General features: G+C 41.3%; 1 protein-coding gene across 3 annotated transcripts in view; it reads left to right on the forward strand.

Annotated features, from left to right (window-relative positions):
* Nucleotides 1-11,162: 11,162 nt before the first annotated feature.
* Nucleotides 11,163-26,073, forward strand: part of LOC124475479 (phospholysine phosphohistidine inorganic pyrophosphate phosphatase) — a 63,822-nt gene continuing 48,911 nt past the window's right edge. Inside the window, exons 1-7 of one of the 3 annotated variants that reach the window (XM_047032135.1) lie at nucleotides 11,164-11,330; nucleotides 11,443-11,630; nucleotides 11,712-11,865; nucleotides 12,008-12,071; nucleotides 12,167-12,259; nucleotides 12,469-12,560; nucleotides 18,866-19,357. In XM_047032135.1, coding sequence (XP_046888091.1) covers nucleotides 11,170-11,330; nucleotides 11,443-11,630; nucleotides 11,712-11,865; nucleotides 12,008-12,071; nucleotides 12,167-12,259; nucleotides 12,469-12,560; nucleotides 18,866-18,878 — 765 coding nt within the window. In that variant the 5' untranslated portion in view covers nucleotides 11,164-11,169 and the 3' untranslated portion in view covers nucleotides 18,879-19,357. Of the gene's footprint in view, nucleotides 11,331-11,442; nucleotides 11,631-11,711; nucleotides 11,866-12,007; nucleotides 12,072-12,166; nucleotides 12,260-12,468; nucleotides 12,561-18,865; nucleotides 19,358-26,073 lie in introns of those variants that run through there. The other 2 variants (XR_006956936.1, XM_047032134.1) reach the window with 2 other exon arrangements.

The following is a 26,073-nucleotide window of genomic DNA, read 5'->3' on the forward strand; positions in this document are numbered from 1 at the left end:
TGAAATTTGGCACACTCATTAAGGACAGTCCCTTTTATACTTACACCAAGTTTCATGTCTCCCATTAGACCACTCTAGCGTCAAAGTTGGACTTGTGTTTACACACGCAACTTTTGAACCGTATGACCGATTTTCAAAAATGAGGTACCATTGGATTCCCTGGATTAAGACGAGTTTAACACACCCTATGGCGTCAATTTCCGGTTATATAGATTTTCCGCCATTTCCGGTTTTATCAAAAACCTTTGAAAGCCTACTCCTCCTACAATTTTTGTCAAATCTTCTTCAAAATGACCAGAGATGATCTTCAGACCGAGCCTCACAAAAGTTATCCAAAATAATTTTGTCACAACCGTTTGTCCGGTACAGCCAATCAAAATTGGCAAAAAAGCAACCAAACAGGAAATTGGATCAAATCTCATCACATTTTTGAGGTATCAACACCAAAGTTGGTATATCGGAAGACATTAAATCATGTTACAATGTGCAAAAGGAAACTTCATATCTCCAATAATATTTGATTTACAGCAAATCAAATGTATCGCTAATGCTAAAATTATGCTGTACATATCCGCCGGTCAAAAAGTGATACATTGATTCAATCACAAATTCATATGAAGACTCTTGAGAATGTTTAGTACTCAATCTGAAAAAAGTTGAATGTAAGATGAAAAGTAGATGTTTTAATGAATATTTTAAACATACATGCTTGGCTAATTTCAGAGCCTTTCGGCTAAATCCTCTCTCCCCTCCTCCTGCCCGCGCATGCTCCAAATCCTCACACACTCAGCCTTCCCCTACACACGTGCGGCTTTGCAAGACGCACACGCAACATTTCAGGAGAGTGTGGGCTGACCAAGCCCCCACTCATTCCTTAGTCTCTAGCAAAGGCCTTGTGGATATTGATGGTATTGCATTTCCGATTTTGTATGCAATGGTAAAAAGTTCTCCAAGTCCTGAAACGTTGATAGTAAAGCCCAAGAGTTACAACCACACTTAAATAAAAGCCCATGTGGATCTTGTTGGTATTGCATTTCCGATTTTGTATATAATGGTAAAAAGTTCAAAAAATCCTGAAAAATGTATAGTATAGACCAAGAGTAATGACCACACCACAAATGGCCCACCATTACCCATAGGTGGCTTTAAGGCTATGCCCACATTGTCAATTTTCAGTTTAGTACTCAAATCTTAAAAATAGTTGAATGTAAGATAAAAAGTAGATTTTTAGTGAATATTTTGAATATACATGCTTGGCTTATTTCTATAGCTCATTTGCCAAATCCTCTCTCCCTCTCCTCCTCAGCGCGCGCGCTCCACATTCACACACACTCAGCCTTCCCTTCACACACGCGCGGGCTTGGCAAGACGCACATGCAACATTTCAGGAGAGTGTGGGCTGACCAAGCCCCCACTCATTCCTTGGTCTTTAGCAAAGGCCCTTATGGATCTTGATGGTATTACATTTCCGATTTTGTATGCAATGGTAAAAAGTTCTCCAAATCCTGAAACATACCCCTTTTCCACCAACGCATTTTGGGAGCCGGTTCGGAGCCGGTGCCTAATCGCAAACCAGTTCTTCCTCTTTCGACAGACTGGGAACCGGAAAAGTGGTTCGTACGTAGTTCGTACGTGGTTCGCAACGAGCACCACTTCGGAGCTGGTATAGTTTACGAACCAACAAAAAACCGCTTGGGGCGGGGTTACCGTGACCAACAAAAAGCTTTGGCCGCCATTGCAAAGTTTTTACAATTCATATTTCAGCTAAACGGTACTTGTAAATCAGAATCTGAATGAAAATGTATCGAGAAGTGGGCAGTGTAGTTGATGAAACTGCTCATTTGTAAATTTGCTCCGACTTTTATTATTCTCGATTGTAATGTAAACATTCGGGATGCGCGCGCAATGTGGCTGCAGAAAACCGGCAAAGGATAGAATTTTTCATGGCAAAACGACCACACGGATAATACAAATAGTTAAATTTAAAAATACCAAAAAGGTCGAAGAGGACAGCCTTTAAAAGAGAAAGCGATTACCCATTGATCTGTCGCATCAGGATTTGGATTTGGGTCACGAAAGTCTTGAAATTTGAGTGAGAATGTTGCCCGGTACAGACCGCATAGTCGAGTGGCAACCATGTCTTCGTCATGTCACTAAGTTCATAATTTAACAGTTCATAATTTTACAGTTTAACAGTCAATTTTACATTTTAAAAGTCGAGTAGGACAGCTTTCAAGAGATATGGGAATTCTGCTTTTAGCCAGCTGGTCCGATTGTTTTTCTGATTTGTTCAAACTGGCCATGAGTGAGACTGCGTCCCCGTTACGACGTTAGCTTCAGTCAGACTCGCTCACTGGCAGTGTGCACACTGTTGTGATTCACTCAATTTTACACCAGAAACGTTAGGGAGGACTGCCTAATGTAGATACGAGCCTGATGAAGATAGCCAGCATCTCAGATTTCTTTAACCAAGCCTGTTTAATTTGTCATTTGCCTGAGAAAGCGACCTCCATTAGCCAGGCTAGTTTTGGCTGATCACTTGGTCAGGCTATTTAAGGGTATCGGGGTCAAGTGAATTTTGTGCATAGACAAGTGAAACGTAAATGTATTTGTCCAAAGGCCAAGAGCCTCAAAGTTAATATCAAGTCCTGCAATCCAGTGGCCAGAGATATATGATGACCTGATCGACACTCCAAGTGTAATAGACCGGGGAGAAGTTCGTCTTTTACAACCGAAATGCGCAGTTGAGACTGCTTGACAGTTGTGTGACGTAGGGTGATAATTGGTCTATACAAATGGCGAGTTGAACAAACACGTCGGATGCGCCGTGTTTGGATGCCGATATAGGTTCGCAAAACCATGAGCAACAACAGCAACGAAACGTCCGCCATTGTTGATGTTGTATTTGGCGCTACCGCGCTAGCGTTGCTTGGAAATATGAGACGTATACAGTGACGTAATGACGTGGCTCTGTGGTGGCTCTCGCCCGTGGAAAAGCAAACCGGTTCTTAGTAAGCTCCGTTCTTGAACCAGCTCCGAACTGGCTCTAGCACCAGCTCCGAACTAGCTCCCGGTTCACTTTGGTGGAAGGGGGGTAACATTGATAGTAAAGGCCAAGAGTAACAACCACACTTAAACAAAAGCCCATGTGGATCTTGTTGGTATTGCATTTCTGATTTTGTATGCAATGGTAAAAAGTTCTAAAAATCCTGAAACATTGATAGTATAGGCCAAGAGTAATTACCACACCACAACTGGCCCACCATTACCAATAGGTGGCGCCACAGGCCACGCCCTAAGCACAAAGATACAAGGCTTCCGGGAATGGATAGCCCCACCAAGCTTGCTCCCTTCACTTCTTGGCTTGAAATAAAGAGCCTTGTGGATCTTGATGGTATTGCATTTCAGATTTGGTATCCTATTGATAATTCTACAGCATTGATTTTCTAAACAGTTACAATTTGTCAAGAATATACATTTTTCAATGGTTCGCAATGCTTTACACATCAGCCAGTCAAACAAGTTCATATGAAGACTCTTGAGAATGTTTAGTACACAAATCAGAGAAAAAGTTGACAGTAAGATGAAAGGTCGATTTTTTGTGAATATTTGAAACATGCATGCTTGGCTAATTTCTAGGCAAATTTCCAATGAAATGTGTCCCCTGCTCCTCCCCGTGCGTGCTCCAAATTCTCACACACCCATTCTTCCTTTGACACACGCGCGGGCTTGGCATGACGCACACTCAACATTTCAGGAGAGTGTGGGCTGACCAAGCCCCCACACATTCCTTGAATGTCTGCATAGGCCCTTGAGGACCTTGGTGTCATTGCAGTTCCGATTTGGTATGCAATGGTAAAAAGGTCTCCAAATCCTGAAACATTGATAGTAAAGGCCAAGAGTAACAACCACACTTTAACCAAAGCCCATGTGGATCTTGTTGGTATTGCATTTCCGATTTTGTATGCAATGGTAAAAAGTTAAAAAAATTCTGAAACGTTGATAGTATTGGCCAAGAGTAATTACCACACCACAAATGGCCCACCATTACCCATAGGTGGCGCTACAGGCCACACCCTAAAGCACAAAGATACAAGGCTTTCTGGAATGGATAGGCTAAACAAGCCCGCTCCCTTCACTTCTTGGCTTGAAATAAAGGCCCTTGTGGATCTTGATGGTATTGCTTTTCCGATTTTGTATGCAATAGTAAAAAGTTCTCCAAATCCTGAAACATTGATTGTATAGGCCAAGAGTAACTACCACACTTTAACAAAAGGCCATGTGGATCTTGTTGGTATTGCATTTCCGATTTTGTATGCTATGGTAAAAAGTTTTTAAAATCCTGAAACATTGTTAGTATAGGCCAAGAGTAATTACCACACCACAAATGGTCCACCATTACCCATAGGTGGCGCTACAGGCCACAATGTTGGAGAAATTGAAGATGTAACACATTTATCCTGTATAAGAATGATTCTGTGTTCAGCATTCCTTGTGTGTAGAGAGAAGCCTACCCCCAAATCTGGACTTTGGGTAACATGAGGCATACGTAAACAAGGTGACCTGGGATGACCACTCTCTCTTACTGGAGAGGCCATAAAAGATGTCTGGCCTTATCTGTGTTGGGTGAATCATGTGGTCAAGCTTACAGGGGTCAAAAGGCACACACACGCACACACTCAAGCACGCACACACTCAAACACGCACGCACACACGCGCGCGCCAGGTCTATGCAAGGAGCCAATGAAGAAGAGCAATGGAACATTTGCATGCCTTTGTCTTAACCAATGACTGTAAAGAGCGGTTCTGCTTAAATAGCTAGCTAGCGCAACATGCTAGCGGACAAACTTGTAGCACAATGGGGTGTGATGTTTTGTCTCCTTGTGGGCCGGCCACAAGCAATAAAGCTTTCTTAAACTTGTTCACCGACTGACTGTGCAATGCTTGATAGATTAATACTTCTGACACACAACCTAAAGCACAAAGATACAAGGCTTTCTGGAATGGATAGGCTCACCAAGCCCCCTCCTTTCACTACTTGGCTTGAAATAAAGGCCCTTGTGGATCTTGATGGTATTGCATTTCAGATTTGGTATCCCATTGGTAATTCTGCAGCATAGATTATTCTATACAGTTACAATTTGTCAAGAATATACATTTTTCAATGGTTCGCAGTGTTTGGAGGAATCCGCCATTACTGCTTGAAGTTATATTTATTATTATTCTTGTAATTTATCTCATGAACACATTGGTAAAAAGTTTTGAAATTTGGCATATTGATACAAGATGCCGCAACTACGGCCCAAACACAGACTGGCCCACATCAGACCATAGGGGGCGCCACAGGCGGAGCCCAAATGTCCACTTTTTAGAATGATTGCATTTCCACCCCATTGCTCCAATTCCTCTGAAACTTGATGTGCATGCCTCATTTTTCATGAGGAACAGAAAAGCCTCAAGGACCCATAAGGTCCGCCATTATGGATTTTCCTGTACAGTGATAATTTGGGAAAACATTCAAAATTCCTCTTCTCTTGAACCAAAGGTCTAATTGACTTGAAATTTGGTACATATATGTATCATTGACGTATTATTTTTTTTTATTTAAGGCAATTGAATCAAGTACAAAATGGCTGAAAGGGGTGTATTTATGTAAATGTACACATTAACTCAATATGTTTATGTCACTAAATCAAATGTCATTTTGAATTATGGTTTTTCAAACTTTATAGGCTTTAAGGTGACATCACTCTGACGTACCGTACACAATTTCACCTTGGTAATTCAAAATATGATTGAATTAGAGCTGTTTCAACTTTCGCTTACCACAGGAGAAACAGCTTACTTTTTTTATACAGTAACTGAACCTGAAAATATTCAACACTGAGATTAGCTCACTGGGCCAGGGCGGTGACCTGCAGAGTATAAGGTCGTAGGATTGAATCCAGCCACAGTCGTTTAGCCCGTGTTAAATTTGAATATCTGGTTAGTTAAACAGGATGACATCGTTCTGAAGTACCATGTGCAATTTCACCTTGATATGTCAAAAGATCATTGAAATACAGCTGTTTAAACTTTGGCTGAATCTAACAATCCGTGCTACAGGAGAAACGTCTTCCTTTTTTTGTGCAGTAACTGACCACATATCCTCATCCTTGAGGGTAGCTCAATGGGTTGAAACAGTGTCCTACAAAGTGCAAGGTCACAGGTTCGAATCCAGGCACAATCTTTTGGCCTGTCATAATTTTGATTACTTGTTTAGTTAAACAGGCAGACATCCTTCTGAAATACCATGCGCAATTTCATGTAATTTCTCCTTGAAATGTCAACCGTTTCTTAACCTTTGTCCCAAAACTGACCAAAAACGAATATTCATATCCCGCAGTCGGAGCACAGCTAGATAATCAGCGTCAACACCCTGGGTTCCCAGCATGCAGTGCGACATGTCCAAAAACGCAAAGACTTGTGGAAAATAGTTTGGTTACAAAGGCCGTGCCAGGGATTTCAGTTGTTGTGTTCATTCAGTTAGATGTTTGTAATGTTATAGTTGTTTAGTTAATATAATCTAGTTGGTCACCCTGATTGTGCATGTTGTGTAGTTTAAATTGAACAGAGCTGCTGACCAGTCACAGGCTGTTTTTGCAAGAAGTTGAATATGAGCTCTGATCTAGCCCAGTTGCCCACATGACTATAGTTAGTTGTGCATTGACTGAGAGTCTGGAGAGAGATAAACTCAAGAAGAGTTTCAATATCCTATGGAAAGTTAATAATCAGCCCTTACTAATCATAGAATCTTGGCGGTTGGTGTGTAGCAGAGAGGCTAGAGACTCTGATTTGTAACCTTATTCTCATGAGTTCAAATCCCCATTCAGTCTATTGTTGATGGCCAAACATGAAGTCGTTTTGCTCTCTTGTTGTCCAAGTCTCGATCTTTTACAGTGTACATGTTTATAATATTTTGCCATTTTGCGGAGGAACCCGCATTGCTGCTTGCAGCTATATTTATTTATTTATTGTTGCTAGCTACGATGGCAGAACGCACGAAACGGTCGAAGGCTTGGCTACATTTTATTAAATCCAAAGATAAAGACGAAGCAAAGTGCAATATATGTTCTAAAGCAATTTATTGCAAGGGGGGGGGGAACACAACTGCAATGAACAAGCACCTCAACGTTGTGCATCAGATAAAGATAAAATGCAGTACTTCGACTGTCTTCGAGTCGCAACGGTGCAAACTCCAGCTGCCTTTGCAGGACAATCCTCTGGGGAATATTCCAGGTAGCGGGTTTAACAAACTCTGAGATTAACCCTGAACTCTGAGTTGAGTTACTCTAACATGGGAAACTCTGAAAATTCGGTTCCAGAAAAGCTGATATGAATTTGTTAACTCAACTCGGAGTACGTCAACTCAGAGTTAAGCGCGGGCATGAGAACTATTAAAAGCCAACATCAGTGGAGCTCCGATTCTAGGACCCACCATGGCACACGGCGGAAAAAAAACTTTGCAAACTCCACCAAACTTCAGATACAAGTTTTATTCTGTGTTTATGGTCGAGCACATATTCCAGGAAAAAAGCAACACGGCTGTAGCAGCGTATACAAGTGGCGTGGGAGACAATTGCTGCCGAGACAATGCATACATTTGAAGGCAATAGCCAGTCCATAAATAGAACATTTAACCCCACTGTTTGTTAATATTACAGGAGAAAAAGTGTTCAATGTTTTATTAAATGTAAAAACATACTACGAACCGGTAACGCATATTTTGCTTAGGCTATACGCTAGTGATTGTAGACTCGACGTCACCTTAGTTTTAATCATTTTCGACATGATACTAAGTAAATATCAATTGGTGCCTATTTCAATTTGTAGTAGCAGTTTCCCCCAACAGAATGTTTTTCATCAAAAGATGATGATGATGATTAAGATGACGAAGAGACATTGACTGCTGCCGCAGAAATGGATGCAGAGAATTATGTATGTAGCTACTGTCTGGTAGTTCTCTCAACATCTACTTTTATTTACAGGCTTGTACAGAATTGTCAGTTACACTGACATTGTGAGAATAATTAATATTAAAAAAACGATTTGCACATTCTGATCCTGTTGAACAGAGCATGGATGCTGTATACAGTGAGATGTTCATTTAATGGCAAGTGAATTTTGCATGGGGAACTGAAATGTAGCTAATGTAATCTAATGTATACCCAGTTACAAGTAAATGAGTTGTACAAATTGCACCTCGTGAAGAAAGTGCCAAAAACTGACCAAGAGATGGTGTAGGCCTACTTAAGGTAGAAGAATAAAGGCTAATCTCCAAAAAGATTGACTGGAACACCAGTTACGGGAGGATGCATGGTCACAGGTGATGTTAATTGTGGGAACAATAACCTACATTAATATTAATTGTTGAATTTGCTGAATTTCTATTTTGACCAAGAGATGTTGTACATAGGGCAGAAGAATAAAGGCTGATCTTGTAAGGCTATCCACCTGCCCCCACCTCTCATATGGTAAGTATGGAGTTACTGGATGGAGTCTCAACTTGATGGCTCTCACATCTTTGTAACTTACTGTAGCATTGCTAGACATGTTGATAAGTAAGGGTCAAGATTCTGGTGTGATTGTAGTTGTTCTTGGGTATAAAAGGAATTGTGAAGCATTGTTCTGTGGATTCTTGATCTACTGAGACCTTCTCCTCAGCTCTGGCTTGGCCTAGGCCTACTCCTTCTTCCTCACCTCATGCTTTCTATCTCTGGTTTACAATAATCATGGTAGAGTAGGCATAAGAGTTAACTTAATTGTTGCATTCATTTGCAATATGATAAAATGATTATATTATTTAACCTTAATTTGACCATTCTTGCTCTGATTTAACCCAAAGAGTCAAATAACTGTAATTCCATTGGTATTGGCATTATTTGGTTAATGTTAATACACTGTTCAGTTTCCCATCTTCCTTCAAACCATAGGGGAATTAGTTTTGGTTGTTTGAACAATATATTGACCCCCAACAATGTTGAAATAGTTAATCCTATTTTTATTGCTTTCCTACAGGTACACCTGCACTTAGAAATTAATGTTGTGTAATTTTAACTTGTTTAACTACATGCTCTTATGGTTTCTTCCCTTTAGCACTATTTTTTGGTTGTTCACAATATGTATGTCTTGTTTTTGACTACCCGCAATACTGTGGGGCTTGTTGTTATTATCAGTGACCTATGCACTTTGTAAAGTTCTCTCTTGGAAGTCGCTTTGGATAAAAGCGTCTGCTAAATGAATAAAATGTAATGTAAAATGTAAAATAGATTTGCTGAATTAACAGTTACAGGACGGTAGCCTACATCATGTAAATTGTAGGAATCATATGAATTATGTAAATTGTAGGAACAATAGCCGATAGAAATAGGCTAGGCCTACTCATTGTTGGATTTCTATTTGTAGGCAATAAAGAAGACCAAATATAATTTCAATTATTTGTCTTAATTTCAGTGCCAAAAGGCATTTGGTCAATTCTGAGTGCAAATCCACGGCGAGTAACACTATCGATGAAGACCCAAGGGCTGAGAACGTTGCTAAAATAAATTACAGATTGTGACAGGAAACGGTAACGTTAACTTAGGTATTCATCAGGGAATTAAAGTAGGCCTACATCAAACCGCAGTCTTAAAATCATCTCCCGGCGTATAACTAAGCGAATTAAATTTTGTTCGAGATCGCTCGGCTGAACCAGGAAATTATATGCCGTGTCTGCCAACGCTATCAGGCTAAGAAAGTGGGAGGGGATCGGTAGATACACAGAGTTTGGCATGTAAAACCTGCTAGCGAGCAGGTTAGTTTCAAGGAGTAAGTTACCATTGAAACTTACCAAAAGTTTTCGTTACCTCTCTTTCTGGAACGTGGAACTTGGAGTATGCCTCTTTTCAGGGTTAAACAACTCAAAGTTTTCATTAAACCCGCTACTTGGAATACCCCCCAGGTGAGCGCACCCCAACTTCGTAGCACGTCTCCATTGTTGACAATAATAAGCCTATTCAGGGCTCAACAGTGCAACTTTTTCAGTCGCATATGCCCCTAAATTTGATGTGTGCGTGAACTACAAAAATTATTTACGAGCACAGTGTGTGAGTCAAGACTAGCCTCCCGCCCCTTGCTGCTGATCATTCAAAACATAGGTACCGCGAGCATGGCTCTGTGGGATGCTTAAGAATCGTGTTAAACAAAAACAGACAGAAGAAAATAATAAGATAAGGAAGGTTTGGGTTTGGTTAGCTGGTCATTTAGCTATACCAGGTGCCTTTCGTTGAAACGTGTTCAACTTTTTATAAAGTCGATAAGCTTGACAATGTCACTTTTCGTTAACTAACCAATCACAGTCTAGTTACTCATCCAGGTTGTGGATAGTACATCTGTAGTGGACAGATTTAGATTTAGCCACAGTCAAGATCCATTGTGCCTATATATGCTCCTGTTAGCCAGCCTCTTCCTGAGAGCAACACGTTCCCCTTGTTCTGTTTAACATCTGTTTTACTTAAGAAATAGAAAAGTATCGATAGTGGTATCGATAAAGACTCGAATCGTTAAGCAAAAAATGGTATCGGTATCCATACTAAAATGATCCTGTGGTGCACTACAGTGGACATGCTATGAAATAAAAAATAAAAATAAAATTTCAAAAGTCTTAATGCTAAGATGTTCTTTTAAGCCTAAATAAACAGGAAGTGAAAAATATATATATTTGAAAACACAACTTTTACTTGGTTCCCGAAAGCTTTCATTTAAAATTGTCTTCAAAATAAATCTGACTGAATTGCAGATTGCATTGTAACTTTTTTACACTGAATTGCCATTTGAAAAATGCATTCCCATTTGAATTGCGGATTGCATTGCCACTTTGCACATTTAATTGCCATTTGAAAATATCTATTTGAATACTGCCCTGGCAATATGAAATGCAACTTATTAAGCTTTCATAAACAAACGTATTCAAAATAATTTCTAGGCTACTGAATTGCAGATTGCATTGCCACTTTGCACAATTTCAATTAAAAAAATGAATTTATATTTGAATAAATAGTCAAACTTCCATACAAACAAGCCTCTTTCTTCAATTATGACAAGAACGTTACAGATTAAAACTACAAATCCCAAGAGCCCCGGCTTGTGCGCATGCTTATCGTCTTACTAAATATATTCGCCATGGACGATAGTAGCTGGGAAAGCACCAGTAAAAGGCTGAAAGGGGTTGTTTTGGATATGTGTGGCGTTTTATACGATAGTGGAGAAGACGGAGGAGTGGCAATTTCAGGTTCGGTTAATGCCGTGAAAAGGTATAGTGTTGAGGTCAACGGTACACCTTACATTTTAGACACAGGTTTAAAGTTGCAATTTTGTCAGCGTCACACACTGTATTCAACAATCGTATATATTGTCGCAAACTAGGCTCAAGGAATCCGACCTGAAGGTTCGCTTCTGCACCAACGAGACCCAGGCCCATCGGGAGAAGTTTGTGGCAAAGCTTCAGAGTATGGGCTTTGACATTTCTGTCTCTGAAGTGTCCTCCCCAGCTCCTGCCGCTGTGGCTGTGTTGAAGGAGCATGGACTGCGGCCCCATCTGCTGGTTCATGATGGTACTACATAACAAACCTACCAAATTTAGCAAAGCATTATGTTTGCAACGTGATTGTGAGCCAATTTTTGGTGTATTGCAGGTGTTGTCCCAGAGTTTGACAGTCTGGACAAGACCAACCCCAACTGTGTGGTTATAGGTGACGCAGCAGAACAATTCTCCTACCAGAATTTGAATGGTGCTTTTCGGGTCCTCATAGGACTGGAGAAACCCCTGCTCTTTTCCCTGGGAAGGGGGTAAGGAATATGATGGAGCTTTGAATAAATGTTAACATCAGGTGACATTTAGCAGTATAATTGTAAAACACCCTTACTAAAACAACAACAATATGGCTGGCCTCAGCAAACCCCAGACTAATATGCTAATCCTGTTTAACAGGAGGTACTACAAAGAGACAGATGGCTTGAAATTGGATGTTGGTGTCTACATGAAGGCATTGGAGGTTGGCCCTTTACTTACTGTACCGCCTAAATAGGCTTCATGCACAGTTCAATGCAATGTCAATGTTGGCCCTTTACATTTTTTATTTCCTTTCAGTACGCATGTGATTTAGAAGCTGAGGTCATTGGAAAGCCTGCCCCCATGTTTTTCCAGAGTGTATTGAACAACATGGGAATTCAACCACAGGAGGTGCATGACTTTTTTTTTCAGAGAATACATGTAAAACGCTTATAGCAGTATATAAGTAATCTCTCTTTTTCACTCTACCTTCCTTTCTTTCTTCACCCCTATCTCACCGCTGCTCTCTTTCTCTACCTACTCTCTCTCACCGTCCACCTTTTCTCTGTCTACTGACTCCTCTTACCTCTTGTCTCCACCTTTCCCTCTCTATCTGAAAGGCTCTGATGATTGGTGATGACCTGGTCAATGATGTTGGAGGAGCCCAACACTGTGGGATGAAGGGCATCCTCGTCAGGACCGGCAAATACAGGTCGGTGCATGTCCTGTGTATTTACTGTACGTGCCTGCCACATTCAAGTAGATACACAAATTATACCTAGCCACTAGAGCGAACTCTCATACCAAAATACTTAATTTCCCTAGCAAACACATAGGGAATCCCTCCATTCATCAAATGTTCTAGTTTTGTTTATTTGCCTGAAAATATGTAGAATATTGCTTTGTTTTATCCACATGTTGAATACTGTTTACCCACTAGGCCAGGGGTAGGCAATTCATTTTCCCGAAGGGCCACATGAGAAATTGGGACCGTTGTGGCGGGCCAGACCAATAGGCTGAACTTAATTCTGCTCAATATACATTTTATTACTTTATAAAAAATAAAAATAAACAGTCAATTATATGGTTTTGAGCTCCAACTGGTAATACATGTTACAACTAGAGAGGGTACAATTTCTGGGGAAATTGTAGCGTGTGCTTGCTTGCGTCGGTTGCAGATGGGTCTGTTTATGAACTGTAATTTTTACAACTGATATTTCTGTATTTACATTTATGTATTTGTATTTAGAAGTCGCTTTTATCCAAAGCGACTTCCAAGAGAGAGCTTTACAAAAGAGCATAGGTCACTGATCACAACGAGGTAGTCCCAAACATTGCAAGCAGCCAAAACATGAAGCATACATTGTGAAAAACTAAACAAGTGCCAAAGGGAAGACGCATGAGAGCATGCAGTTTTACAAGTTACAAATTAAAACAACATGAACCCCAAAAAAAGCAAGACTGTACCTGTAAAAGAACAATCAACAGTAAAATATTTCACAGCCGAGTTCAAGAGTTAACTTCATTATAACTAACCAACAAGAGCAACAAGTCTCTCAATAAGAGTCATTGTGATCCTGGAGGGAACTAACACCAGGTCCAATCAAGCATTCCTAAGTGCCGTTGTACTCCTGGAACAAGTGCGTCTTGAGCCTTTTCTTGAAGGTGGGGATACAGTCAGTGTCCCTGATGGAGGTGGGGAGCTGGTTCCACCATTGGGGGGCCAGGCAGGAGAAGAGCTTGTGTTGGGACCGGGCGGTCTTGAGCGGTGGGACCACCAGGCGGTTGTTTGAATAAGACCATAGGTGACGGGTGGGGGTGTAAGGCTGCAGGAGAGACTTGATGTCGTCAGGTGCAGTCCCGTTCACTGCTCGGTACCAGGGTCTTGAATCTGATACAGGCGTTTATGGGTAGCCAGTGGAGAGAGATTAGGAGCGGGGTAACAGGGGAGCGTTTGGGTAGATTGTAGACCAGGTGGGCTGCTGCGTTCTGAATCCTCTGAAAAGGGCGGGTTGCACATGCTGGGAGACCAGCGTGCAGCGAGTTGCAGTAGTCCAACTTGGAGAGGACCAGTGCTTGGACTAGCAGCTGGGTGGAGTGCTCAGACAGGTATCTCCTGATCTTCCGGATGTTGTAGAGGGTCTACACGACCGGGAGACTGCAGCAATGTGGGTCGTATATATGAAAAAACCTACCTAGTATTTGTGAAGATTGCATGGATTTAAAAGCATGCATTTGTTGTTGCTCATTTACAATTCAAAATACAAAAAGTTAAGTGTAGAATGAAACGGTTCATTTTTTATTTCCCCTGCAAGAGGGATATAGCCTAGTAATAATAATAATAAGACTATATAATAATAAGAATCCCAATACTCCCCCTTACCCTTAGCCCTTAATTTACCCCTTGCCCTTGGCCCTCAAAATTGGTAAGGGCTACATATCCCTAAGAAATGGGACGCCACTTGGTTACGGGTACGTCATCTAGCACGTATGGATATCTCCAAAGCAAGTAGTGTTATGCACTGATATCAAACGAAATTTGCTGCTAATGTTGACTTAAAACTGAGTTTACTTAAAACTGTGACATGCTAGTCAGAGAAATGCAGGACTGTTGTGCAAATCAGCACTGTAACATTAGCGCCCCAAACTAGCGATTTTTAGAAACGTTTCAATTAGGAAAGTGGTTGCAAATATATATGTACAGGACTGTGCATAACACAAAACAAGACTCATCAATTTTTTTATCAATTAATTAAGCCGAAAATATTACATTTATCGGACTCTGGATGATCTGGCCGCCATTGTTGCCGGTCGCGCAGTATTCACATAGCCCTAGGTTTCAAGTAAGCTCCCGATCTTACTTGGTTTTAAGGGGTGTATACCCCTTCGTCTTAGCCGTACCCCTAGCTCCAAAAGAGTATTGGGACACCACTAGCTCTCACGGGAACGCGCAAAACTAAGGGGAAGCGGTAAGGGGAAGGGGTAAGGGAGAGTATTGAGATTCGGCCTAAATTTATATAGCACATTTCATACAAGAATTGCAGCACAATGTGCTTTACATAAAATCAATAAAAACATTAATAATAAAAACAATAATACAAGTGATACAAGTAATACACATAAATAAATAAAAAATTTAAATGTAACAAAACTCTCTCGAATCCGTCATGGACCCGAGCTGCCTTTGCAGTTTCCAAAACATTTAACAAACCAGACCGGCCGCACTCTCTCTGCGATCTCTCGGATCCTTCTTGGACCTGAGCTGCCTTTGCAGTTTCCAAAACATATAACCAACCAGATTGGCCGCACTCTCTCTGCGATCTCTCGGATCCGTCTTGGACCCGAGCTGCCTTTGCAGTTTCCAAAACATATAACAACCCAGACTAGCCGCACTCTATCTGCGGTCTCTCGAATCTGTCTTAGACCCGAGCTGCCTTTGCAGTTTCCAAAACATATAACAAACCAGACTAGCCACAATCTATCTGCGGTCTCTCAAATACAATAAAAACAGTAATAAAACAATAATAAAACAGTAATGAATTAATTAAAGTAGTAAAACCCTTCTGGGATAAAATTTGTTAAATGCGTTCGTAAAAAGATTGGTTTTAAGCTGTCTTTTGAAAAAGTCTAGCATGTTTGCTTCCCTAAAATTTATGGGTAATTTGTTGTTCCATAGTTTTGGGGCGTAATTGACAAAGGCTGCATCACCATCTTCTTATGACTGCTTCTGGTGACCTAATAGGCCTGCATTTGATGATCGCAGTGTTCTAGCTGGTGTGTAGTTTGTAAGAGAGTTAGATATTTAGCTAGTTCCTTGTCCGTTCAGAGCAGGGGTGCCCAAAGTGCGGCTAATAATATAATAATTGAATATGGCCCGCGCAAGAAGCTTGAGCTCAACTTTGTTGCACTTCTCAGTTTCAACACTAGATGGAGCTAGCCACTGGAACGAATTTAAGCGAAGAACATTTCCCACGATTCACCAGAAATGGCAGCACTGAAGAAACGTAAAATAGCAAGTGAGTGTAGAAGATTTCAAACACGGTGGGAAAATTAGTATTTCTTTAAAGAAATCAACGGAAAGTGTGTCTGTTTGATTTGCAATGAAAATGTTGCTGTGATGAAAGAGTATAATGTCCGTAGGAACTATGAGACCAAACATCAGAGCTACACGTCGTACACCGGTGCCGAACGAACACAGAAAGTCAAGCAAATGGCAGCTAGCTCGCAAACTCAACAGCAGCTTTTTTTCGTGCTAACAAAATACAGGAAAACACCACAATAGCAAGTTATGAAGTCGCTAAACTTATTGCCCAGCACGGCAAACCGTTTTCAGACCGTGATTTCATAAAGCAGTGCCTCATCAAAGTCACAGAAATAATGTGCCCAGACAAAGTGCCGGATTTCAACAATGTGAGCTTATCCAGAAATACAGTGGTGCGGAGAATCGAGGACTTGTCAGCTAACTCGAAACTTCACCTGAGAATCAACGCTTGTGCTTTTGATTGTTACTCGATAGCATGCGATGAGAGCACAGATGCCGCCCGCAGACACCGCGCAACTGTAATTTTCTTTTGCGGGGAGTAGGCCTAGATGATAATTTTTGCTGTACGGAGGAGCTGCTTGATATGATGAGCCTAAAAGGCACAACGACGGGAAAATATGTTTTTGAAGCTGTGTCTTAGGCAGTTGAAAAGACGGGGCTTAAATGGGACAAGCTCTGTGGAGTAACAACGGAAGGAGCTCCGGCCATGACGGACGAGCGCAAAGGAATGGCATCCAGGGGCGGTCTTTCCTACAGGCGGTATAGGCGGTCGCCTAGGGCGCCACTCAGAGGGGCGCAAAAAAATGCGCCCAGCAAAAAATAAAAATTTAATTTTTTTTGTTGCTTGGCATTTTTTTTTTGCGCCCCCTTCTTTATCTCCAACCAATATTTTGACATTCAAAAATAAATCCAACATTAGGGTAAAATGAGCCAGGTATACGTCCCCTTAAAAAAGGAATCTTGGTGTTATCAGAACATGCTAGCACAGTGAGGCGTTTGATTAGAGTGTGTGTGTTCAAGAACTTTGAAGAACGAAATAATGAAGAGGCAAAAGCTATCCAGGGCGAAATTTAAGAAGAAAAGAAAGGAAGAATAAGAGAAATGTGCAAAGGCGAAAGGTAAATCCTTAAATTCTAGTCGCCTATGATGAATTCCAGATAAGAAAACGGTTCATGAATGCGTGAATTGCCCCGGGCACTTTAGTGGAGTTAAGAAGAAAAGATGTACCTTATCATTGAACGTTTTTCTACTCCCTGTCACATAACCTAGTTCTTTAAGGATTTTACAGTAGCCTATATCAAAAATGATATGTCCATTTATTCTACGTTATACAAAAAAACACGATTAAAATAGGGGCGCACATATATAGCCAATTAGCCAGTGCAACGCTACAAATATCTTAGCTTACTCGTTGCATAGCACACCCAATAATTGCCGTGTTTGTCTTCCTTAATGTCCTTAATGCCTAATGAGTGTGCTATGCAACAAGTAAGATATTTGTAGTGTTGTTGCATTAAGCATTAAGGAAGACAAACACAGCAATTTGTCAACATGTGAGGAATACTGGTAGAAATCCAAGTGTTGTATTTGTCAACTTTAGCGAATGGATTGTATTTAATCTTGCTGGATAGTTAGCTAACGCTAGCTAGCCAGTGACTTCTGAAGTTCCTTGTTATTGTCATTCAGTCGAAACATCAGTTAAAGTTCAGCTGCTGCAATTTGCGTCATTTTCGATGTGTCATGACATTTTGGTGAATTCCGTTTTGTCAAATTTTGTTCAGGGAGATTGATTGCTTAAAATGAGTGAATATATACAGTGGCCCTGAAGTGCAAATCACACCCCCTAATATGAGTACACTTCTAAGATTGTTGTTTGCCAGGCATCAACAGAACAGAAGACAAAAAAAACATTATTTGCAGGCGATGAGGGAGTGAATGTGACCGTGCATCTTGTGTGCACCGTTGAACTGGGGGGCGTGGCCGGAGCGTAGTTCAGCACAGACTTGATATTTTCTCAGGGATTTTGTTCTTTATTTAATGTTTATTCATTGTTGTGATCGTTGTTGTGTTTATTTGAAACAAATGCAGTCTTGCAGGGCAAAATAAAGTTTGAAAGTTGCAATTCCGTTTTCGTGCAAAAGCGTTTTAAACGTTAAAACTTTTTGAACTTTTGGTCCTAACCTCGTACATTTCATTTGTACAGAGGGTCTGGGATCTCTCGATTGACAAACGTTAACTTCCTTGAAGGCAGGTCCTCTGTTGAAGTTTAAAACTATTGGATCTGCCCAGAGCCACTCTGATTTGCAATAACCAATCGCAAGCGTTCGCCTTAGCCAACTCCTTCACCACTATTGTAACGGAGCTAGCTGCCGTAGCTGGAAAATCAAACTTTTCCCGAACCCCGTGGGGAGGAGGGCCACAACATCATGGCCACCAACAAAACAGCAAGGAATGTTCTTGCTCCGGCTTTAACCTATATTCGGCAGCGTTGCCACAACCGCAGAATAGTTTCGCTCGCATCTTTCTCCGCCGCCATTACTGAACTACTCAAACAAGTGCACGACATTAACGTCATCGTTCTCAGCCACTCCCTCTGTTCGCTGATTGGACCTACAATTGCACCTGGGGGGGGGACCAGCGATGTGACTAATGATTGCTCTAGCGCACGTTATAATGGCTGTAGGTGCTGGGAGGATGAGAAGGATAGTCACTGAGGTGATGTGTGTCTAACTGGTAGAACTGGCGGAGGAGTAGGGGGGGGGGGGGGCGCCACGAGTGAAGCTCGCCTAGAGCGCCAAATGTGCTAGGACCGCCCCTGATGGCATCGTTGGTGTGTGCCAAGGTAAAAGAGAGCGGAGGTGAGGCTGTTAGGAAGCACTGTATAATACACCAAGAAGCACTGTGTACCAAAACTGTCCAGCTGGGCGATGTGATGAACACTGTTGTAAAAACTGTCAACATAATTTTTTTTTCAGCTTTTCTATCTGATGTGGATGCTGAATACGGGGATTTACTCTACGACTCTGATGTGCGCTGGCTCAGCCGAGGCTCTGTGCTGCAGCGGTTTCATTCGCTGAGATCAGAAATCGACAGGTTTTTAATAGAGAAAGGCCAACCTCTTCATGAACTAACTGACCCTCTGTGGCTGGCCGACCTGGCATTTTTTGTTGATCTTACGCACCATATGAATACACTGAACAAGAACCTATAAGGCAAAGAACAGCTGGTGCCACACCTGTATGCGCACATGAAAGCCTTCGGCACAAAGCTCCGCCTGTTTGAGACACAACTACGAGGCTTTAGTGCTGCACACTTCCCGGCGCTGTCTGAAATCAAGCTTTACCCGAAGGCTGACCTTCGGGTTGTTTACCCAATTTTACCCCATACAAAAAAAAACAGTTGTCGCAAACCTTGTTGGTACAGTTGTCGCAATACGACGGTGGGTCACAATGACTGATGGGTTATTTCGACCCGAAGATAACACAAGGGTTAACAAAGTTATCATTCATCCATTTGTTTATTGCCGACAAGCAGTTGGTAATGGAATTTATGGCTGTTGCATCGTTGGGTTCAGCGGATAAATATAGTTGTGTATCATCCGCATAGCTATGGAAATCTATATGTTCTCTGATTATGTCGCCGAGTGGTAACATATAAAGAGAAAACAGTAATGGACCTAAGCAGCTTCCTTGAGCAACCCCGTAGCAGTTCTCATGTTTCTTAGACCTATGGTCTCCTAACAGTGTTTCCGCTATGTTGACCAGCCACGGCTAAATTTCTGCCGCCAAGGTATCAGAAATAGGGCTGAACAAAACTTTAGGCCGTCTATCAGCCATGATTGTTAGAGTGCATGTCGGAGAGTAGCACGGACACGCGCTTCACAGCGCAGTTAAGATTGCGTGTGTGCGTCCTTAAAAACTGTAAGTATATTGTTATTATTGGCTACAGAATGCTTAGCCTATCAAGATCAAATGAAGCAGACAGTGTGTGTGGGGGGGGGGGGGGGGGGGGGGGGGGTTCGGACACCTGCCACCACTGCAAAAAAGAAATTCTAGAGGAAACACGGCCTAAGCTCACATAAAACTTCCTTCCTGTGATATATGATTTCATCCAGTTCAATAAACTATCCATGTACAATACACTATAGTGATAAATTATATACTAGCAGCCTCAGTTGAAAATGGAGTCAAACGAAGATTTTGGGCAATAAAAATGGTCATAACCTCTGACTGAAACGTCACCTGAAGTTTTTCCCTTCTAATGATATTTTCAAGCCTTTAGTCTACTCATATTGCATTCATTCATTACGAAACCCCTTTGAAACAAGCTGAACCCTCTTTGAAACTTTGAAAGCTAGTATTCTAACAACATTGTCACCGGCAGTATTTCAGAGGGAAGCGTGATTCAAACAGTACCATCTCCTAACTGAAAATATGCCCCCAAAAAACGTAAATAAGCTTAACATTTATTTGGGGGGAAATGGGTCATTCAAAAGAAGTTTGCTGGAAGCAATCATTGTCAGTAACAATACCAAATGCGCCAATTTGGTAAATTGAGCTACGAGCAAGCTAGCTGCTGCTGTTGCTAGCCAAATTTCACTGAGGGGATTGTTTGAATGTGCTGGAAATGTAAAACTTTTCTTTTGACATTAAGTTTAGCCTGTGGCATTGAAGACAGCGACACACCACACAAACTTGAGTTTAATAACATTATTTAATGTGACATTACTTACTGTACATGCAAGTCTTGAATTTCTTAAATGTATGATGCTGCTAGTATCCTACACCACGTAGGGTGACCAGAAGCATGACCCTGAAAAGGAGGACACTTGGGTCCAAAAACGAGGATAATCAATAAAGCCCCTTTCCCCCTACTACTCACGTCTATATCAACGCGACAGAGCTTACAGAAGGTAAGCGAGTTCTGAACCCCACGTAGGTTTGGAGGAGGTCTTTGGCTGTTTATCAATCCACGTTTTTTTCCGTTCTTGTGAACTCGTTTGACGTCATCTTTCATTGCCCAAGTACGGTTCCAATCCAAAGAACACAAGTCACCAAGAACGCCAAAAATACCCGGAAACAGGGGCGGTCCTACACGGGGGCCTACAGGGCCAGGGCCCCTGTAAAAATGTCCCTGGCCCCCCTTGTGGCCCCCCTGAGCTGACTGTAAACAAAAAAAAAAATGGACATTGTAGCATTTTTTTCCCCAGTAAATACAAAAGTTAGAGAAGCATATCAAGGTATTGAGAGACCTGAAGAGCTGGAAGAGGGAGAGCCAGAGCCGTTTGTATGATTTTAATGAAAGCAAAATTTAAGTATTTAATGTCTAAATATCATTTGTTTGTTTTTAATGTGCCCCCCTGATTAAATACTGCCCCCCCCCTTGGCCCCCCCAGTAAAATTTGTCTAGAACCGCCGCTGCCCGGAAATGTTCTTGATCCGCCACTTTTATCGAGGATGCATGGGATGGTGACTTGACCAGCGAGAACGCTTCTGATTGCCCAGAAGTCATTGCAAGATGTCAAGCGAGGCGGACAAACCTCACAACTGTAATTTTTTTCTTTTCATATTTCAGCTAAACGGTACATGTAAATCAGCATCTGAATTAAATTGTGACGAGAAATAGTCAGTGTAGTCGCTGAAAATGTTCTTATTTTATTGATGAAACGGCTCATTTGTAAATTTGCTCCGATTTTTCGATAACTTAGCTAGCATCTCAGTGCAGACACTAGTTAACATTAGGTACTGTAAGTTAGCAAGGGCTACAGAAAACGTAAAATTACAGGTAGAGGGACAATTTTTTAGCTTTGTTATCTAGTTTTTGTAGTTAGTCAGTGTTATCATAATGCTGCGAGTCCAGGAAAACCCTAACCATCTCAATTCATTCTCTGTCCTTGCAAGACCATTCTCGCAAGGACGCTTGCAAGAACGTTCTTCAAAAGAATGTACTTGCGTTCTCAGCGTTTTTCGGATTGATAAACAGCCATTGTAAGTTCCTGACTCCGTCCAACGGAATGTAAATAAAAATACAAGCAACGCAATCACTAACAAGATGAACCTTTTGACACCAGCGTTATTTATGTAGTCCAAATATTGAGGGATCCTTAGGGGTGGGAAAATAAATAATAATAAATATATATCAGAAAGAACAATGGTTGTGCTCGCCGAAGGTTTGAGTGTCATTTCTTTTCTTTTTTTTTACGTACTGTAATGACTTGCCTAGGTCAGAAAGCAACAGGCATGCGATGACATTACAGAATCTCACGTTTATTCATGGTAACACAGGCTACTGTTTGGCCGGAGCCTACGCCAAATAAAAGAATGGTAGGCTACCAGCACACTACACAGTGTTGTGGAAAAAACATCACACTGTTGTAATCATGGAGTCAGAAGGCTGAGCGGTGAGGGAGTCGGGCTAGTAATAGCCGGATCGTTTCCCCGTCGTGTCACATGATGTTGTGTCCTTGGGCAAGGTACTTCACCCTATTTGCCTCGGGGGGGAATGTCCCTGTACTTACTGTGAGTCGCTCTGGATAAGAGCGTCTGCTAAAAAAATTACTAAAAATGACTAAATTATGAAGATAATAGATTATAAGATATGAAAATGAACCTCTTAATCACCTTTTTTACCCGTATATGCTATATTACTGAAAACCAGATGCAAAGCTGTTGACTGATTAGTAATGCCACTAATATGTAGAAGATATGCCCAAAGGGCAAATCTGGATATTTAGGGGCTGAGGGCGAGAGAAGATGGTGTGTATGCTTCTTCCATAGAAAACTACAAGGCCCGGATATCATGAGACAGATTTACGACCCAACAATCAGCAACCCATTGCAGCTGGTCTTCAAGGCCAGAGCAAGCCTAACAAATTGGATAGTTGGGTGTGCCTGCCTTCGAAAAGAGCACAACCTTTGTTCTCTCACATATATATTTATTATTATTGTTTATTTTCGCGCCCCTAAGGCTCAGTCAATATTTGGACTACAAAGACAATGTCAATGTCAAAAGGTTCGTCTTGGTCACGATTGTGTTGGTTCTATTGGGATTTATGTTCCGTTGCACGGTTTAGGTTTTAATTACGTTTTTGTGGCAAAAGTGAAGCTAACGGTGGCTAACTTGCTAGCCACAGTCACTGACGCTACTAACGTCACTAATGTCACGAAAACTCGCGTGACTATCTATAGCAGAACATTAGTTTAGCAGTTCGTTAACTTCTGGGAGATAGCTAGGCTAACTGCTTTAGTGCAAGGCAGCTGCAGAAATGTCACAAGCAAAGAGGCCTGGGTGATAACTATTTGCTCATTTTACTTTGTCATATGACACACAATTGTGATATGTAATGTACAATATAAGCTGATATTATTTAGGACAGGGGTCGGCAAGTAACTTGGGCCGCGGGCCAGTATTTTTCCTCGCCACTAAACGGTGGGCCAGAGTCTGGGTTACTGCCTATTTAGACGCTGCGATAGGTGCCCTTGCGATACGTGCACTCGCAACAACTAAGCCTACATAGAGAATGGGTAGGTCTACTACAAATACCTAATGATAATAAACCATGTGAATGAGCCCATTGGTGGTCTGTTTGAATAATTTAATTATTTTAACGAACTGTATCAACATGGTCGTCACTGTCATCCCAACGTGGTGGGTCGTCATCGTTGGTGCATATAAAGACTGTCTCATCAAGTGAGAATAGGATTACTAGGACCTAGTCAAGGTTTTAATGTGAGGTGAAATCGGAACTTCACATTAATATTTTGGCATTCATTTATTTTTTTACCTGGCTTTTTCAGTTCCTCCTGGGATCTTTTTCCCTTCCATTTTATTCTTTTCGCATCAGCTTAATCTAGCTAACTCCCTCCACAACAATAAATTATGGTTTAGGGTTGTCTCCATAGCAACATCTTGGTACACGTACTTGCGTTTGAGAAAGAGAACATGCGCGACAACTGAAAACTGCACTTTTTTATGCACGGTCTGATCATGCGCTTAATTAGATTAAAACATAATGTAGCCTTTTAGCTTACTTATCAGTCACACAGTAACTTAACAAACTTAAGGCATATCCTTTTTTTCGGCGTGTGAAAAAACAAAGAGAAAGCAGGCGATCTTCTGGCCCAATTTATAAGAGGGCAAAGCGGCCCACCCTGAATTCTCCCTATTCTCCCGATGGCCACTCCGGGCCTGAAAACTATTAATTAATAAGCAATGTCGTGGGGGGTGCCATCGGGGTGCTTTGGTCTTTCTTGTGGGTGCTGAAGCACCTGCTAGCCCCTCCCTAGCTCCGCCATAGAGAGCGCTGCCCACGATTGCTAGCCATAACTGTACTTTCTCCTCAGGCGATCTGTCAGCCGTGAGGTGTAGCGATCATATGGTAGCAATGACATAGCGAAAAAATACTCCAGAAAAGTAAAGTAAATAAGTGTGTTCGACTTCATGCAGCGACGGCGGCGCCGACAGCCGGCTGCCTTGAAGCTGAGAATGCCATTGGTTACTTCCAAGTCAGCCGGGCTGCAGGCGGTTTCCAGTTTCCGGTTTCAAAATAAAAGTTGACGGGGAAAAAAACTATGCAAAAAAAATATTATGAGAAATATTTTGACGGGCCAAATAAAATCGCTGGCGGGCCACTATTGGCCCGCGGGCCGCCTGTTGCCGACCCCTGATTTAGGAAGTACATCTACTTTCAGAAACAGTAGTCTACTATTTCACTGAAGAATTAGCATCAAGACATTAGCCTCTGTTGCCCGGGCAACACATACTACAGCGGTCTATGATGCATCTGTTTTCAATTGTTAAAATAAACATTACTCACAAATACATTTTCTTGTAGGATGTATTATGACATTAGATTACAGGTAAACGATTTGTGGGTGAAATGATCATTACCTGTGGTTTCAAACCAGTGTAGCTCACTGTAACACTGTAGCCTAGTCTAGTAGCTAACAAAAACATATCTACAGTACAGGCACAGCTGTTTACAGGAAGTCAAATGGCACATAATCGGCACTACCCTTACTTAAATCTAAAGTCTTTCAATAGGTGAAACTATTTGACTAGTGACTTCTAACCTAAACTCCATTGCCACAGTCTAAACTTGTCAATCTGTTAATGAAAATAATTAATTTTAGCCTAAAACGTAAACGGAACGTTACATCGAATTCAACCAACGCAATTGCTACAGAGACGAACACAGTCTAGTACTGTACTGTAGTAGTACAATTTGCCGGGGCAGCTTCTCCACACAGGGCTATTTTGCGTTGTTACTGACAATGATCGCTACCACTGAGTTTTTTATGAATGAGGGATTTTCCCCTACATAAATGTCAAGCTTATTCACGTTTATGGGGGCATATTTTTCAGTTAGCAGATAAGACTATTTGAATCGCGATCCCATCTGAGATAACTATATGCCCGGTAACGTCGTTGTTAGAATAAGCTTCAAAGGGGGTTCTTTATTAATGAATTAATGCAATATGAGTAGGCTAAATGCTTGAAAATATCACGAGAAGGGAAAAACTTTAATTACGTTTAAGTTATAGAGATTAGGTCCAGTTTTACACTGGTCTGCCAAATGTATTCGTTTTGATTCAACTATGAGGCTGCTCCCTCTTGCAGGGGAAATGAGAAGACAACTATTTCATTCTACTCTTCACTCTTAGTATTTTGAGTTGTAAATGAGCAGAAAAAAATTATGCTTTTAAATCTATGTAATCTTTATAAATATTAAGTAGGCTCTGCATTTTTGATATAAAATATAGCCTACAGAAATATCAGTTGTAAAAATGTCATTAAAAAACTGAGCCCTGTGCAACCGACGTAAGCAAGCACACCCTACAATTTCCCCAGAAATTGTACCCTCTCTAGTTTTCTATGCACCTGTAATCTGAGCCTTTAGAGAGAGATAGAGACCAATAGTGTAAAATGCATTATGCATCTGTGACAAACCGTAATGTACCAATAGAAAAATTACAGAACTGATAACGTTTTGAAATAAAAGAGGAATGTCCGGAGCAAAATTCCAGTCTGCTCCCGGGAGCACTCTCACTTGTTGAATACTCTGTCCAATAAGCCTTGCATCAAACTCTGAGTTCCAGTGGGTCTGTTTTGGAACGTTAGCATTGCTAATAACTATTAGCACAACATCATACTGTCCTTATAGCTTGCGGTTGCAATGAGCATA

Source organism: Hypomesus transpacificus, chromosome 13 (assembly GCF_021917145.1).
Source record: "Hypomesus transpacificus isolate Combined female chromosome 13, fHypTra1, whole genome shotgun sequence".
NCBI lineage: Eukaryota > Metazoa > Chordata > Actinopteri > Osmeriformes > Osmeridae > Hypomesus > Hypomesus transpacificus.